Consider the following 18,756-nt stretch of genomic DNA (forward strand, 5'->3'; position numbering starts at 1 on the left):
AACCTGAAAAATCAAGCCTTCTGTCATACAAGCAAAACACCTAAGTATTGAAGAATCTCACAAGACATCTAAGAAAAATCTTGGACAATTAACAAGAGACATAGTTAAACCTTTAGGTGCTAACAGTTGCAGGTGGAATTGTAGATGGAAATTGACAAGAATTTTTTAATTCTTAATTAAATTCCTAATTTAATTAATTTAATTTTAATTAACTCCTAATTTTTAGGAAAGGAAACAGTGGGTAATCCTGAGTACTTTAAAATCCGAGAGAGCACATGAAGTATCTCAAATGGCTATGTACTCCTGAGGCTTTATATTGTGAGGAACTCTGAGTTCCTACAGAGTTAATCACAAACACTAAAGAATAGCTCACATAGTCATTTTGGGAGACTTTTATTCCCTGCATGAAGAACTGTATTCCATATCAGCTCAGGAATACAATTATGTGAAGATAAATCATGTGAACTAGCAATATATAGGGAGATGCTAGTTCCCTTTTCATAACATTGTGAAATGTTTCTGGTTTGTCAAGTCTTCCAGTGAAACTATACTTTTTGAGGTGCTTATAGTAGTTTTAAATGTTTGTTTTCTTTGATTGTATACCTCTCTGGGGCTTTGAGAAAAGAACTATTAAAATACTTGTTAAATATGCAACACAGCCTCAATATACGTGATTGTGAGGATTTTTTTGTTGCCACACAACAATACTGAGTATTATTATTTATAGAAATATGGTGGCACTGCCTTTTGCTCCTCAAGGCAATTCAGATTAACAAAACAAATTCTTAATATTAGAAAAAAGTGAAAGCAACAAAACTACAATAAAAACAAAGTAAGAAACAAATATAACTTATGAGTTGAAACTCATTAAAAGCCTGATGAAATAAAAATGTATTGACTGCCACACAAAAACCATTTATGATGCGGCCAGTCAAGCCTCTATCAGGAGAAAGCTACACAGATAAGGAAAGGCCCAATCTCACACTACCATTACCCTTGGTGGCAGAATAGAACAGGGCTTCAGATGATGACTGATAGGCATCTTCACGCAGAAGGATACAGTCCCAAGGAGGACACTCTGGTCCCAAGACATTTATAATTTTATAGGTAAGTGTAAATGTCATAATTCCCCATATAATTATGTACTAGAATACTGTTTGCATAATGGAAAGTGCTAATATGAATAGCACTGGTGCCAAATTAGTTCCAGCAATGTGCAGCTGATAGTGTGAATTAGTAAGAAACAATACTTGATGATGATGATGATTTTGATAATGATAATAATAATAATAATAATAATAATAATAATAATAATAATAAATGTTTTAATGAAACATCCATCTTAAGCACTTAGGCACACAGAACACAAATATGGGTTTCTTCTATTTTGAAAATCAGTGTTCGCAATTTTGTAATTCTACGCTACAGTGATGAACTGTGAAGACTTTTCTCCATCAGTCTGAGAATGCAGAATAATTATAATTTGAAGGCTAAAGCAATATAGACATAATGCTCTCTCAGATGATAAAGGCATGGTGTAGATTTGTTAGAACAATTTGATATTAGTCACATCAGTATAAACAACCCGCTCTGGTCTACTTCTCATGCTGAGAAGCGATAAAGAAAAATAATGGTCTAAGATGATAGTGCTTCAAGAAGAAGTGGCTATTCACAGAACTTAATGTTTCAGTGATTGGTTTATTGATGTCTTTTAAACTAAATAAAGTCAGCAGAATTATCTATTACAGAGATCAAATTTGAATAAAGTGTTTTAAGCTGGCATTTTGAAGCTGCTCTGCTCCAAAAGTGGTATTTCTAAACTATTCCAACAAAAGATAATATACTCTTAACTACAAGTTCAGTTTCTTCTTTATAGCTGCTAAAGAATCTCCTGCACATGAAATTTTAAGAAAGGCAAATTGTGGCCATGTGAATCTTTCACAAAATGAGAATGAGCATTTGGCAATTGCTAATATTCAAATTTGTTACACTATCAAAATAATTTGGATGGCTTACCGTGTGATAACCTCTAGGTAACGGTGGTTTCCCTACAGGATAAGCATCCACAGTGTCAATAATTGTTTGTCTTTCTCCTTTTTGATTGATTTTCCTAAATCTCCGTCGAGATTGTCTATGAGATGCTTGTCGCTGGAAATATTCTTCATTTTCATCCATATAATCCACCTGATAAAAAGGCATATTTAATAGCAAAAAATTACATTTTGTAATATGATAAAAATAAAGAAGGTTATGGATGGCCTCCTCTGCTACAATTAGAAAGCACGAGCATTCATTTCAGTTTGAGATAAAACACACGAAATGGTACTCTCACAGAAATCAGCAGTAAGTAGTTATAAAACTTTCTGCATTTTCCACAGTAGAAGCTATTCCTACATAGTGAGAATGAGCAGGCATAATTATTAAGACAATTACTCAGCTGACATTCATATATTCTACAACTGACCTACTGTGCGTGTGCACACCTGTGTATTTAGAAGCATCTGTTTTTTACTCTCTCACACAGAAAGCTAGTTTCTTACTGGGGAGAAAAAAAGAACATTTCTGAAGGAAGCGAACTTGAAGCTTTCCGGCTGATCTCAATAAGCCATTGGGGAGCTACCCCTCCCATCCTGTGGGAGCCAGCTCTTCTAAAACACAGCATCCTATTTCCTCTAAAGCAAGCAAAATTTTAAAAAGAAAAAAGAAAGATTTGAAGGAAAACTGCACAAGGGTATACTATAATAATGTCAACCCCCACAAAAAAATCTTCTGATACACACCTACAACAAGTATTGTATTTTGCATCTTGCACACAGCCGTTTCTATTTTGGAGATGGTAGAAATCTGGATGCTCAGCTGCTAAGGTAACACTGTATTTGATAAGGCTCTGAGCTATGACAAAGCATGCAACAACTATTTTATAAAGAACTTCGTGCCAGTTCTGAATGCTACTTCAAGTATTGTGTGAGGTAGTATTAGCTGCAATACTGTATTGTGGGGCGCTACACCCACTGCTTGAAATACGGAAGAGGGGTAATGCCCTTGTTTCATATGGTGATTAATCCAATTATAGCAGGGTGAGCGGAAATCAGTCACCAAAAGGAAGTATTTAAAAATGTAAATGTTCCCTATAAGTAGTGACAAGAATTTTTACTTAGAATTTGTAGAGTTGGAAGGTGCCATGAGAGTCATCTAGTCCAACCCAAAACATTTCCCTTTACAAAACAAAAGCAAAAAACCACCAAAAACAATAAGATGCAAAACAATTATGTAATGGATTCTGCAATGCCTGAAATGTAAAGTGGGGGAGAAAACGGGAGGTCTTGAAGGAAATTGAATGGTCAGACCAGACCAAGATGAAAAGTAGGTTGTAGAGCTTCCTAAAAGGTCACTTTATGAATTTGCTAGTAGATAAATTAATTATGTAAGAAAGTTTCTTTGCACAAAAATGAATTTATTCGCTCTACTGCCCACTAAAATAGATATTCTGACAGTATCTCCAGGTGTGTTGCTAAATCCAGCTATCTTAAAGAAATCTTTAAAAATTCCTACAAAACTAGGATTCTTTATTCAACACTGAATTTTAATCTGTATAACAGATAAAATATAGTTATCCTGTATGCATACCTATTGTACACATAATGACTTGGATTCTAAGGCAAGTTAACTTAAGAAAGTTCACGGGAAGAAAGTTTCCCATACCCTCATTCCCTCTGCAGCCACTTGTGCCTAAAGAAACTTGTTCAGACAACTGGGGGTGGGGGCTCCTCCTGAGAAACATGGGATGGGATCCAGAGAGCTGTCCAGCACCGTTCTATATAGTTCAGGACACACAAACGCTTTCTAGACAAGATTTTCAAGGGTTGCAGGTGGATGCAGGAGACAGGAGTTCTAGAATCATAGACTGCAGAGTTCGAAGGGACATATAACTTTCTTTCCATGGTCTTCCTTAAATTAACCTATTTTAAAAGCCAAGCAACTAACTCGTTTTAAAAATGGCAAATGATACACTTCTCAAATACATAATTGTACATTTCCTTAACACGGACATTCATCTAGTTATGCTTACCACAATCATTTCAGATGGCTCTAGAACAATGCATTCACAGCCACGTCTGAAGCTTCCTGCAGAACGTTTGCCAAAACTGAAAGAGGACAGAAAATACTTTGAGCAAAACCAAGTCTATAAAGCTACAGTTTTAAAATTTAATGCTACGCACATGACAAAACCACATTTTCAATCAAGTTTCGTCTTCTTCTGAGGCAATATCAGGGGTGGGGGTGTATTGGCAATACAAATTAGACTTAAAGGCTGCTTAAAATTTATGGGATTCTTCATTTTGTATTTTTGGCACACATGTTTCATAGTAGAAATTTGTCCCATTACTTTCTCCAATACTATATTGCTGAATACTAAGGCACATGGATCCAAATGTAAAATGTAAGACATTAGGACCACTCTTAAAATAGAAAAACTCAAAACATTTATTCTCACCTCTGCACAAATTTTGCTTGTACTGATAAAATGCAAGTCACTTGTAAAAATCTGTTAAACCACTAAGAACCTGTCTTTATATAGCTGAAATGTCAATAATTAGAAACTGCTATACTTGCTCAGCATCACAATGACGTTATGCTAGCATTACGAGGACTATATTACACAGCAATCACTGTAGTAGAAAGGCAGTTTCTGGTTACTGGAGAAAAATGTTCGTAATCTTTGTCACTCCCTTTTCCTCTCAACCTGAATCCATCTGTGCCTCATATATGTGGAATTTCAGGTCTTTCAGCTCCAGAGCAGGACTTCTCAGACCTTGTAGCCCCAGGGCCCACTTCAGATGGCTGAAAATTACAAAGGTCAGCCAGTGACAAAATGGTGGTGCAGGAGCAGAAGCAGTTACAAACTAGTGGGCAAGACTGACAATCAACTGGCAATAATGGACATCACTTTCTACTAATATGTCATCCATCTTTGGAAACGTGTAAATTCTTCACCACTGTGTTTTCCTTGCAGTGAGCAGTTCCATTGATTAACTTTCCTCAAGCTAAGTACAGAAATTTGCTATGGAGGTATTGCGAATCAGTGTGCCCATTTTAAGCAGAATTTTCTGATCTAATGAAGGTGGCTTTTTCTTTTTTCTTTTTCCCTTCCTACCCCCACATGCCTCCCATCTCCTGTAATTTCTTCTCCCATTCACCTTTTACATTCAACTTGAACCTTACTCTCCTCCAACTGCTAATAGTGTCTTTCATCCCTCCTCTCTGGTTTTTTATATTCACTTCTTCCTCCTACAACACCTTTCCTTCCTTATCCCTTTCATTTCTATTCCCTGTTCGCTGTACTATTTTTTTTATTAACATTCATGGCGAATATTAACATTTTAGCTTCCTTCCTAATTTCCTTCAACACTTCCTGTGGTGGTTTCTCCTCAGAGGAAGAGAACTTCCTTTCCCTTTTCTTTCTTCCTTGAACTCTTCTCCCTGCCACCATTGCTCCAGCTGGCGCTGGAATCAGCTGAAGGCTATGTCATGATTTGGGGGCAGGGAAGGCAAGTGAAGAGGCACTGGGCAGGCTATGGCACTGAAGCCCACTTGAACATTGCATAAGCCCACTGGTGCATCCTGGCCCACTGTCTGAGAAACACTGCTCCACAACCACACTTCTTTGCTCATGGCATTCACCTTCCCACTTTCCATCCTTCAGTCAGCAATTTTAATTGACTAAATCAATTAAGTTATTGCACTCATACTACGAAGGCTGAATTTAGATTATCAATGAGAGCCTCTAGGTCAGGGTTACCTAAATGCCAGAGTACAAAGTTGTCAAACCTGAATTTTTAGGAATGTAAATGAAATAAAGTCAAGAAATGTCAATATATAATCAAGATTTATTAATCATCCATCAACATTACTAAGAATCATCTTATTAAATACAAAGATCCCGCACTGGCAAGGGAGGTGCACTCTGTGTAAGTCAATTCCCTGTATTAATGAGGCTCACAATTCCTAATTAATTTTTGCACTATAACTTGTGAACTTCTTTTCCACCCTAGGCCCTTTTCAAAGCATGCTTTTGACTCCATGCTCTTTATTCTCCCCATGTGGTCCCACTGGTCAAATGGGGTCGCTCTTGACAGCACAAATGAAAAACAGCACTGTCATGCGAGAGACCACCTTGAGATTGGTCACGTAAGCCAAATCATCATCATCACCATTATATTATTTATACACCGCCCATCGGACTGGTGTAGTAAAATTGTATCACACAGAGGGAAGGGAATAAACAGTCTTGGTACAGTAATTCTGCTGTCGTCCCGGTCCTGGGATTACCCAGGGTGTCTGTGTGTTCCTGCTCCCATGGAAAAGCATTAATTGATCCCTTGTAACAGTTCTACCTTTACCTCTAATCCTACAAGCCCATGAAACTTATTTGGTTCCCAATTTGGATAGGTCAGCTTTCTTGAGGTGGAAGTGCAGGCTCCTTAAACAAACCATGCTTTGTGGTGGGAACTGAATGATATTTCACCACCTTAAGTGTTCGTGGGATCAGTTAAAATAACACCTGAAAATTATATGTCAGCTAAATTATGCAGCAGTTTATACAGATATTCGCTGCTGAAATTAATCTGCAGGGACTCCAACATTTATTTTTGCATTTAGACTGAGAGTATGCTGAGTGACACAGATGGATAGAAGTATCATATTTTTTCTTTGGGACTATGATTCAAAGGCTGACTAGGAATGCCATGGGGAACAGACAGCAGCAAGAATGCTATGTCATGAGACATGATGACCTAATTCTGCATCACCCCATCCCCCGTCCTGGGTAGACAGTCAGACTTAACCCATGGCACCAATTAGGAATTAAGGAATGCTGGGAAGAAATGCAAGAGTAGAACCTCTCCCCCTCTCAGAAATCTCCCTCTCCCATAGGACCATATTCCTAAAATGACCATATTCCTTCTTGTTATCTCTTAGCATCTTTTGATACTATTGACCATTGTATTCTCAAGAGGTTCTGTGAGTCACAGCCATGACATCACGGTGGTTTTGTTCCAAGCTGCAGGGATGTTTCCAGAGAATTCCAAACTCTGCAGCATTCCATTTATTTAAGGGCTTTATGCACTGCTACTCGCTATATGTCTCAAAGACATTTTCAAAAAATATATACAATACACAAAACTGATATCATAGATTAAAATACAGTGGTGCCTCGCAAGACGAAATTAATTCGTTCCGCGAGTTTTTTCGTCTTGTGGTTTTTTCGTCTTGCGAAGCACGGTGTCGGAAAAGTTTTGGAAAAGCTTCAAAAATCACCAAAGTCTTCAAAAACCTCAAAAAAGGCTACCACACCGCGTGCTATGAGTTGCTCCTCGAAGTCAAGTCGCAACTGTATTAACGGTTTTAAGAAAAAGGAAACAAACTTGCAAGACGTTTCCGTCTTGCGAAGCAAGCCCATAGGGAAAATCGTCTTGCGAAGCAACTCAAAAAACCAAAAACCCTTTCGTTTTGCGAGTTTTCCGTCTTGCGAGGCATTCGTCTTGCGAGGTACCACTGTATCAAGAAACAGAACCATTAAAACAACTTTAATAATACAAACAACCTGGCATCTGAAACTTAGCAAGGACGGCGCTGCCTGATTTCTAATGGAGGAAGTTCCATAGAGCTGGGCACACTACACTTAAAGCACAACTTCTGGATGTCATGAGACATCCTTTTGGTCCATGGGGGAGGGAGTGTCATTAATAGTGCTCCCATCCAGTTATGCTGTGGCATCCTGCAAGATTTAATCTTGTCCCACATGCTATTTAACATCAGTATGAAGCTGCCAAGAGCAGTCATCCAGAGATCTGGGGCTCATTGCCACCAATATGCAGATGATACCCAGGTCTATTTCTCCATGCCATTAGAACCAGATGAAGCTGTTTTATACTAAACCACTCCCTGGGGGCAGGAGTTGAATGAGGTCCAATAACTTAGGCTGAAACCTGGCACGATATGTTGATATATGGTTCTTGTATACAGGAATAAAATGAATGGCGTGCTCTTGATGATCTCTCTCTCTCTCTCTCTCTCTCTCTCTCTCTCACACACACACACACACACACACAGAATGTGTGTCACAGCAAGGGGTGCCTATTTACAGCTCTGGCTGATACACCTGTTTCTGGACTGAGATGGACTTGCCTTGGTGGTTCATGTTAAGAGTACTGTAATGTAATCTCTGTAGGGCTACCGTTGAAGTCAATCCAGAAAGCATAGCAAAAGCAGAACTCAACCTCCAGAGGGCTGACTGATGCACCTGTTGCGATGGTGCAATGGCACATTTTCACTCTGGCACCGTTGGGCCGGCCCTCACTTAAATATAGTGCAACCACCTCACAGTACATCAGTTACACAAATTTCTACAAATTACCTCAGATTATCTAGTGGGGGACTTGTGTGAGGGAAAACTTCATAATTTGGAGTCTCAGGCAGGATTTGATCAAACAAACAAGAAAGATTTTATTAAACAAAGGAAGTTTATGACACAAAGCGGGTAAAACAAAGGATACTTCAGGTTATAATGTTATTTCAGGTAACCGTTCACCTAATAATACTGATACTAAATCTAACTGATGTTATGGACTTCTAATCAAGCACAACTTCTTTTAAACTTCAGTTGCTTGCGTTCAGTTACTTCGCTTCAGGTAGATGTTACAGGTTTGTTTTGTTTTTTTTAGACTAAAGGGTAAATGCTCAGCTTATTTCCAGTTCTTTCACTTCAGTTCTTTCTCAGTTGCACAGCTGTTGCCGCTTAATACTTTGGTTCTTAAACAAGGTGGTACTTCCTGTCAGTTACACACCCCTTTGACAACCCTACTCCTGAGCTACTTCAAGTAACAGACCCAAGGGATCACCACACACCCCTTAGCTGGTTTGGGAGTCTTCTCTTTTTGTAGCACAATCTCTCCCCTCCTGACTGGAATAAGACCTAAGTAGACTGTATCTTCCCAGCTTCTACTTCTCCTGGCTCAGCCTCCCAGTTAATTCCTGGCCTATTACTCTCACAGGACACCACACACTGTCCTTCACACTAAGCTCAGAGACTCCTTTCTGTAACTTTTGATATATTCCTTAGAGTGGATGTTTCTACCCAGAACCAACTCTCTCTCCTCTCTCTCCCTATCTCCCAACCTGAAACCTGTCTCTCCAAATCCTCTCCTTTTCAACTCCCTCTCCTGGAACCCCAGCCAATCAAAAGCTGCCATTCGTTAACCGTTTACTGGCAGGGGAAAAGAAAAAGAAAACACTTGGTGACCCAACCTGCCCAGCAAAACAAACCTTTCCATCACACCTGTGCATATTACATATGTTTTGCAGGATCTGCGTTGGCCACCCCTTTGTTAGTAGGCTCAATTCAAGGTGTTAATATTGACATAATAAAGCCCTGAACACCTTTTCCCTGTATAAACCAATGGGGGTGGGGGAGGAGAGGGGAAGGCTTTCACTGATACAAGGGTTCTATGACTTGGCACCCTTACTGTGGAACGCCCTCTCTCTAGATGCAAAGATGACTCTTACGCTTTGGGGCTTCTAACATCCAGTTGAGACTTATTTGTTAGCACAGGCCTCTGCTGGAAATTGAATGTTCAAGGTCCTGTTACTACTGTAACAAAGAACTGGTTTGAGGATCATAGAAAATGTACTCTTTCACTGTTGGTTTTAACACTTTGATAATGCTTTTTTATTTTTGTGTGTTGTGTTCTGATTTATATAACATTTTGTAAGCCACTCTGGGATCTACTTTTGATGAAAGAAGTTTGAAAGTTCAATGAATGAGTAGAGAAATAACAATAATGGAGCAACATTGTTGCCTTCATTTTTTTACTCTTTTTTGGGGGGTGAGGGGTGCTGTCATGAACCGCTCGTGTACTTAAAACGTTTACCATTACAAGACCACTGAAAGTTGCACATGCTTTCATAGGACTATATCTTGGCTTATCTTCTCCTATTACACTATCTCAGTCTGGCACAGATAACACAACAACCTAGACTAAAGCAGACTCAAAACAAAGCTTACCTCACCTTTTCCAGAACAGATTCATACAGTACAGCCATTTGGCACTGAAGTAAGCCCTCTTAAAAATATGCTTACAATGGACAGAATCAAAGCATTCCTAACTGGCTGGAAAAATGGAAGTCACTTCACTTGTATAGTTAATTTTATTATAATATTCACTTAAGAAGAAAATGCTCCATATAGTTCTATAAAAAGTAAATGGTTTCCAAGGGAACAAACATACTTGCTCTACTAATTGTTCTGAATATAAAATATGCTCTCAAGCTACACTATTTCCAAAACCTAATTTAAAGGCATGGCTGAAAGCATGTTCTCTCTTACCTCTTAAGACTGAAATCATATACACACCTACTAGGGAATAAACCCAATTCGAACACCGGGGGGGGGGGTCCTACTTCACAGTAGACGTGCATCGGATTGCACTGAAAGTTCATTCACTACCTTTAAGTGGTCTGGTTCACCTAATGTGGCCAGACTTTATATGCCATCACGCCAGGTCAGGATATGAAGCTTTTTAAAAAACAAAAAAATGGCCCTAGAAGTTATATTTATTTACAAAGAAAACTGCTTGATAAAACATAATTAATTATAGGGCCACAGTTGTGGTCCAATGTTAAGAACAAGTCAGCTACATTTCATTCTGCCATTTATTTTTGTTCCTGTGGCTGAGGGCTGACGCAAATAATGTTTCATTCATTCTGGCATTATAATGAGAAATCAGAGAAGGGTGGGATCTATGTCTTATAGTTCAGGTGACTGATTTGAAACTTGGCAGTGTAGGGGAAGGTATGCAGGGCTGTCTTAAGCATATGCAGCGCTGGGGTGCAAAGATCCACCCAGCACACAGACACCCCCGGTTTCCCAGTCCCAGGACGGCGGAGCCGGCCGGCCACCTCAGCGTCTTGCTGGCTCAGTCACCCCCAAACTCACAGCACAGAGCCACCCGCAGCAGAAGAGCCCGTCGCGGTGCTCCAACCGGTGGGCAGGCTCTTCCCCGGACTCAACTCTCAGGCCCCGGACTCTCGGCCTGGCTCCCCTGAGAGCCCGGCACCCAGGTGCCCTGCACCCTTAGCGCCTATAGGTAAGACAGCCCTGAAGGTATGTTTAAGGATGGTCCATCTCAAAGTTGGGAAATAATTGATGAGAAATTATTTATTTTGAATGAGTTAAAAGTTTATAAGGGACTCTGGCAAGTTAATAGGTGTTCTGTGTTTTCCTTCCATAGGCTTTGCTGGGGTGCTTTTTTCTGCAGAAAGATGTATCCAATTATACCATGTGTTTTGGAAAACTGGTTGTTCTTCTGTTGCACAGAACTGATGTGTCTGTCCCAGTGAACAAACAAATCTATGAGTAGGGTCCATACCTTTGCCACCTACAGCCATCCAGCGCCAAGGTATTTGTGAAGCTGAAACTAACCACAGGGCAGGATACCACACCATATTAATAATGCGTGTTTGGGGTGTGGCCCTTAACAGCCATAATTTCCTGGCATTTTGAAGCCTGAATTAACATGGGAACCCTTTAACACAGTATGTTAAACCCAAAGGTGTTTTTTAATGTTGCTGCTGTTTTTTTCATTTTACAAATCATGTCAGAAAAGCATAATCCTCTCTTCTGTCTGTTCAGCAGAACAATGACCTGCATAGAAACCAGGTTTTACTACTGTATTTGTTTAACAGTCAGAATTACATTATGAAAAATTATTATAACAATTGTAAAAAGGATGCCAAAACATCAGCTGCACTCTAAATACAGAAAGAGAATCAAGCATTTCTGATTCAAGTATAGAAAATGTTTGCTGGCAATACTTTTTATCTGCATATTTGAAACAAGACAGAAAGCTACTACTGTATAGAAAACTGCATCTGTTGTCTCCAAGCTATGCAAACCCTTAACAATATTTTTTAAAACACTTGTTATTTAGAAGCACCAAAAAGAGTAGGGGAGTAACAAAATATGCTTAGAACATGCACACACATGAGCAAATTGGAGACAAAAAGACAATCTGTGCAATTTTCCTATGTCAATTAAAAATACCATGACATCAACAGGCCAGAGGAACTTTCTCCATCCAAGTGTTCTATTCACAAACATCCACATTGTCAGATATGCTATAATACACACTGGCAAGTAATTCAAAATTTTCAACAAAAAAGTTACAGTATTCATTATTACTCCCTTGCCCTTGCTGGGCCTCTACATTCCTAGTTTTCATGTCCAACTTCACTTCAGTGGAATGTTATTCATCATGAGAATAAATGCTGAAAATGTTGCGCCAATACCAAAAAAAAAATAAATCCTGGTGAATCCAAGGTTTATTTAGCATATTCAAAATGCATTAACCACCTTCTGTGGTTTTAACTCCCAGGTCCTAGTCTGACATTCTAACCACCACATCACACTGGCTTCCTAAAGTACTTCTGCTATGGGGCAGCTATATAAATCAAAAAGGTAAATAAATATGGGGAAAGCAAAATGTCACTTAGAGAAGGATCTAAAATATTTTCCTTGAAGCTTGAATTTGTTTAATTCTGGATTGTTTTATTTGATGGTTTGATGTGTTGTATATTGCTTTGAATTTTTTTCTTTAAAATATAAAGCAGTATAGAAATGAAAGGAATAATATTAATAATAACAACTAATTCCATTGCAGCAGCAACAACAACAACAAAATGACACCTAGACAATCTGTTGCAGCGACCATAATCTAGATGTAAGGTGTCACTTGGCGATTAGCTTATATATCTGAATTTCTAACACTGATAATGAGTCAAATGTGACCCTGCGCCCAAAATTCATTATTGCCCCACACACCAGTTCTGTATGGGCAAAGTAGGTATGCTTCCAATCTATGCATTAAATAACATATAATATTTTATGCCATAAGACTGTTAACCATAAACACCATACCATGGACAATACATATGGATCAAATAGAAGGATTTTAAGCCAAATACTAGGCAAGGATTTACTTCATGGGTGAAGGGAAACCAAATTACAAAAACTATAACAGGAGCTGCAGGGCAGAGGAGATGTTAATACTTTCAGACACCTGTGTGAGCTTCCACATCTCTGGTGAAGAAAGAATGTTCATGAAAGAGTAAGCATTTCTATCTCATCTAGAACCACCAGCATTATGAACTCACTTGTTTAAAACATCTTTGAGACAAGCCAATGTACTACTCTGACAGTCTAATCATAAGGAAAGGTTTGCTGCAATAGCCCTCAGTGTCATCATTGTTTAAGCACCAGGCTACATTTCTATTAGGGACGCGGGTGGCACTGTGGGTTAAACCACAGAGCCTAGGACTTGCCAATCAGAAGGTTGGCGGTTCGAATCCCCGCGACAGGGTGAGCTCCCGTTGCTCGGTCCCTGCTCCTGCCAACCTAGCAGTTCGAAAGCACGTCAAAGTGCAAGGAGATAAATAGGTACCGCTCCGGCGGGAAGGTAAACGGTGTTTCCGTGCGCTGCTCTAGCTCGCCAGAAGCGGCTTAATCATGCTGGCCACATGACCTGGAAGCTGTACGCCGGCTCCCTCAGCCAATAAAGCGAGATGAGCACTGCAACCCCAGAGTCAGTCACGACTGGACCTAATGGTCAGGGGTCCCTTTATCTTTTTACATTTCTATTGTTCATTCCAACTGCAGATTCACATCACCTTTAAATAAACAAACAAACAAACATTGGTTTTTGTCTCATACTGCTGGATTTTTTAAAATGAAGTTTCATTATTAAACCCGAACTGATTGTTTGCAATCTTATGCACAGTTGTCTGGCAGTAAGGCCAACTGAATATTGTGGTACTTACTTCTGAGTGCACAAGCATATGAATGTGTTGCCCTTTGCTTTCCCTGTTGGAACAGATTCAACGGTAGTTCTTTGAAGACAGCAAAGTATTTCCAAAACTTCATAACTGCGGCAACTTGTGTCTCAACAGAACACAAATTGCTATTCGGATCAGCTAGGATATGGCATAATGATTGGGCATAAGCCTCCAGATGTGAAAACCAGGGCTTGAGGGGCTCTCTCATCACAAGGCAAAAAGGCTCAAGGAGGAAAATAGCCTGAAACAAACTATCAATAGCTACTAAAGAATAAGGCTAAGCAATATATTATCTCATAGATTCTCCAGTCCTCAGAGTGCTTCAGCTTAAGTGCTATTCATTTCAATGGTACTTGCAGAAGCACAGTTCACTTGGGGCTCAGGTGTGCTGTATATCAAAACAAGGAGACTCAAGAGCAAACAACTGCTGCAATGTCTTATTTATAGGGACTCAGTTACTGAAAGGCGTCTTGAGCATTTGGAAGGGGCAGATCTACTACAATTGACTTGTGTTTTCCAAAAGGATCCTTTTTATTTCATTGAAAGGAAAATAAAAAGTAACTGCAAAGAATCTTTTGAAGTCTCCATGAAAAGCAGTTTGCATGCTGTTTTAGCAGTCTACTGCAGATGTTAAAGAACAGTCAGGATTCCCTTGGGCAGAGGATAGACCTTGAACCCACTTGTTCCTTTTAGGGTTTAATTCTAAACACTAAGAGATTTATTATTTTCATTTGGCTTTGGATAGATTCTAAGCCCTGTCTTTGTTCTTTTGCTATTTTATTGTTTTATTATGATTCCATGCAAAATATTGCAGCTGTATACAACATGTAACAAAATCTTTTGAAAACTTAACAGTTAAAAAATGAAAACATTTGAGCTTCCCTTCTTTCAATGATTGTGTTTGATGATGTAGAGAAATAAGAAATACTTTATTTTCCTTTACCGATCAAAAGCCAATGTTTCATTTCAAATGTTTCAGAAAGAAAAATCACTCACAGCCCATCACAAACAACCAACCACACCCTAGGGCAACCCCAACCTCTCTCACCACTAAAGAAACACAAGTGAATAGCAGAGAACCTGCGCAAGCGACGCTGACACAAAACCCCACATATATTAAGTAAAATAGAAACATCGTCACCTGACCCCACCCCCACTCACCTTTTCCCCCTCCACCTCCTTCCCCCTTTTCTTCCTAATGCCTCAACAAATGAAACTGATCTGTAAAAAATGTTACAGTGATACCTCGGGTTAAGTACCGTATTTTTCGCTCTATAACACGCACCTGACCATAACACACACGTAGTTTTTAGAGGAGGAAAATCCGTAGGCATGCCACCCGTAGGCATTCCCTTCATAACACGCACAGACATTTCCCCATACTTTCTAGGAGGAAAAAAGTGAGTGTTATGGTGCAAAAAATACGGTACTTAATTCGTTCCGGAGGTCTGTTCTTAACCTGAAACTGTTCTTAACTTGAAGCACCACTTTAGCTAATGGGGCCTCCCGCTGCGCCGCTGCTGCAGGATTTCTGTTCTTATCCTGAAGCAAAGTTCTTAACCCAAGGCAATATTTCTGGGTTAGTGGAGTCTGTAACCTGAAGCGTATGTAACCTGAAGCGTATGTAACCCGAGGTACCACTGTACTTGGGGGGGGGAAAGAGACATTGCACATACTTTTGTAAACCAAGAAAATCTTTAATAAAAATACATTAAAAAAAAGAAAGAAAAATCACTAAGCAATGTTTCCTATAGATGAATGTATTTCTGAAAAATATATTTGGAGTTATCAAGGAATGGGACAGCTTTTACCATTTCTGATACTCTGCCTGCACTTCCAAGACATGCAAAAGCAACTCACACTATTAGATAAACTGCAAATGAAAAACATGGTAAACATATAACTCATACATATGCCTTTTAAATACTCCTTATTTATCCTCATTTCCTTTGTTCCCTTTGCACACAAAGCAACTCTCCAAATCTCCTCCAGAGGGTTTCCCAATCTTTTGGAGAAGATTTGGTGTGTGCTTGGGACACTGCAGTGCAAAAATTGCATCCCTTCCTTTTCTGCTTATGGAAGCTTTCTATCATGTGATACCACACACGCTATGTATTATATTGTTTACTTTTAAGAATAGACCAAACAATGACATTTGCAGATAAAAAGGGGGGGGGGTGAGAAAAAGAAGGGAGGACTGGGGAATGGTTAATTTGTATTCTATGAGAAACCCTTTAATAAAATGATAGCGGCAAAAACAATCCTTAACTAACACGCAGAACTGAATGTAAAAATTGTGATCTAGAATAACTACAACTTAGATCAAAATAGCTGTGCAACCAATTCTACATGCCCAGCTTGAGCTTGGACTTAGGTTTCTTGAACAGAAGCTACTACACCATGATAGATCACAAGTGACTTTTGAAAAATAGAAGTTTTCCAAAAGCAGTTTATAAATATAGCATGAGATATGTGCTATGCAAAGTAAAAGTAACAATCTCACTGAAATATCAAATCTTTTAAATACTCTATACCAAAATAAAAGTTGACATCAGTCCAACTTGATTGCATACTTTGTTTAATATATTGTGATTAATATGGTGGGTTCAAGTAAAGACGCACAATAAATGAAACACAAAAATAAACTGAGAGGTAGTAATCCTGAACAAACAAATAACAGAATTAATCTCCTTTTTTACATTTACTGTATAGTCTACCATTCCTTCTAGTAATTCAGAGCTGAATTTGTTACCTCACAATATTCACTATCACGAGTCAGGATTAAGCTGACATGTGGCTATTTACCCATCTCAGAACAGAGCAGAAATTTGAACCTGGGTGTTTAAAATCTCAAACACTCTTAGCAGCTATATAAGTGGAACCTCTACGAACAGAGATAAAAACCTTCTAAAATCTCTCTTGTAAAGCATCTCTTGTCTAAGCAATTTGTCACCTGTTGTTTTAAGCATCTATTTTCTTCTTGCCACCCAACTAATGTTAATTTCCATTAATCATGTCATATCTAAAATTTAGATTGCATTTGTTCTGGCAAATGCCTATTAACCTTTAAGGTGCTCCAGAGATAATAAATTGAGTTCACTGTCAATCAGTATGAGTGATGTTTTAAGCAATGCCAGTGAAAAAGTTCCACTGTATATTTCACTGTACGTTTTTCAACTATTTTTTAGGACAGTATTACAGCAGGTCCTATTACAAGATACAAGGTACTGTATAGTATTTTATCTGAATTCTTACCACTTACCTTAAACATAAATGTTCAATTTTATCATTTTTTGTTAAAACATAAAAAATAAATGTTTGAATTAATGCTTTGAGTTGAATTATCATTTGCTAGAATTTCACCTAAAGTCATGAAAAAGAGCAGATCATAAGGCCTGAATACAATACAAAACATACTTCTTTACACCTATCAGCAACTACTAGCATGCCAGACAAACATATGCCTATTTGAACCACATTACTTTCAGTGGGGTGCACCTTTCTACACACATTCCATTCATATCCCAATGTAGATGTTGATTCACACTAAGTGCATATCCAAATACGCAAACAAAGTGTGGATTCGAATTTGTGCCCTTTTGATCTAGGGGTCTCAGCAGACAACAAGCTTAACATGAGTCAACAGTGTGATGCAGCAGCAAAAAGGCTTAAGCTATTCCAAGCTGCATCAACAGAAGTACCGTATTTTTCGCTCTATTGGACGCAGTTTTTCCTCTCCAAAAATTGAGAGGAAATGTGTGTGCGTCCTATAGAGCGAATGCAGGCTTGTGCCATAGCCGCGCGCAACCCCTCCGGCAGGGAGAGGCTGCACGGGGCTATGGCTTCTTTAGCCCTGCGCAGCGTCTCCCGGCAAGGAGAGGCTGCACGGGGCTAAAGGGGAAGCCAAAGCAGTGAGCGGGATGGATCCCGCTCGCTGTCTTGCCTTCTTCCATAGCTGCGCGCAACCCCTCCGCAAGGAGAGGCTGCACGGGGCTATGGCTTCTTTAGCCCCACGCAGCCTCTCCCGGCAAGGAGAGGCTGCATGGGGCTAAAGGGGAAGGCAAAACAGCGAGCGGGATCCATCCCGCTTGCTGCCTTGCCTTCTTCCATAGCTGCGCGCAACCCCTCCACAAGGAGAGGCTGCACGGGGCTATGGCTTCTTTAGCCCCACGCAGCCTCTCCCGGCAAGGAGAGGCTGCATGGGGCTAAAGGGGAAGGCAAAACAGTGAGCGGGATCCATCCCGCTTGCTGCCTTGCCTTCTTCCATAGCTGCACGCAACCCCTCCGCAAGGAGAGGCTGCACGGGGCTATGGCTTCTTTAGCCCCACGCAGCCTCTCCCGGCAAGGAGAGGCTGCATGGGGCTAAAGGGGAAGGCAAAACAGCGAGCGGGATCCATCCCGCTCGCTGCCTTGCCTTCTTCCATAGCTGCGCGCAACCCCTCCGCAAGGAGAGGCTGCACGGGGCTATGGCTTCTTTAGCCCCACGCAGCCTCTCCCGGCAAGGAGAGGCTGCATGGGGCTAAAGGGGAAGGCAAAACAGCGAGCGGGATCCATCCCGCTCGCTGCCTTGCCTTCTTCCATAGCTGCGCGCAACCCCTCCGCAAGGAGAGGCTGCACGGGGCTATGGCTTCTTTAGCCCCACGCAGCCTCTCCCGGCAAGGAGAGGCTGCACGGGGCTAAAGGGGAAGGCAAAACAGCGAGCGGGATCCATCCCGCTCGCTGCCTTGCCTTCTTCCATAGCTGCGCGCAACCCCTCCGCAAGGAGAGGCTGCACGGGGCTATGGCTTCTTTAGCCCCACGCAGCCTCTCCCTGCAAGGAGAGGCTGCACGGGGCTAAAGGGGAAGGCAAAACAGCGAGCGGGATTCATC

The 18,756-nt window shown here is 40.2% G+C and overlaps 1 protein-coding gene across 4 annotated transcripts in view; it reads right to left on the minus strand.

Annotated features, from left to right (window-relative positions):
- The window catches only part of RAPGEF2 (Rap guanine nucleotide exchange factor 2), a 166,465-nt gene that overhangs the window by 76,834 nt on the left and 70,875 nt on the right, over window positions 1–18,756 (minus strand). For all 4 annotated transcript variants that reach the window (XM_081021663.1, XM_081021664.1, XM_081021665.1 and 1 more), the window contains exons 5-6: window positions 4,070–4,145; window positions 2,017–2,184 (exon numbers count right to left, since the gene is read on the minus strand). In XM_081021663.1, the coding sequence (XP_080877789.1) occupies window positions 2,017–2,184; window positions 4,070–4,145 (244 nt within the window). The remainder of the gene's footprint in view (window positions 1–2,016; window positions 2,185–4,069; window positions 4,146–18,756) is intronic.

This window comes from Podarcis pityusensis (genome assembly GCF_964106645.2).
Source record: "Podarcis pityusensis genome assembly, chromosome: 9".
Taxonomy (NCBI): domain Eukaryota; kingdom Metazoa; phylum Chordata; class Lepidosauria; order Squamata; family Lacertidae; genus Podarcis; species Podarcis pityusensis.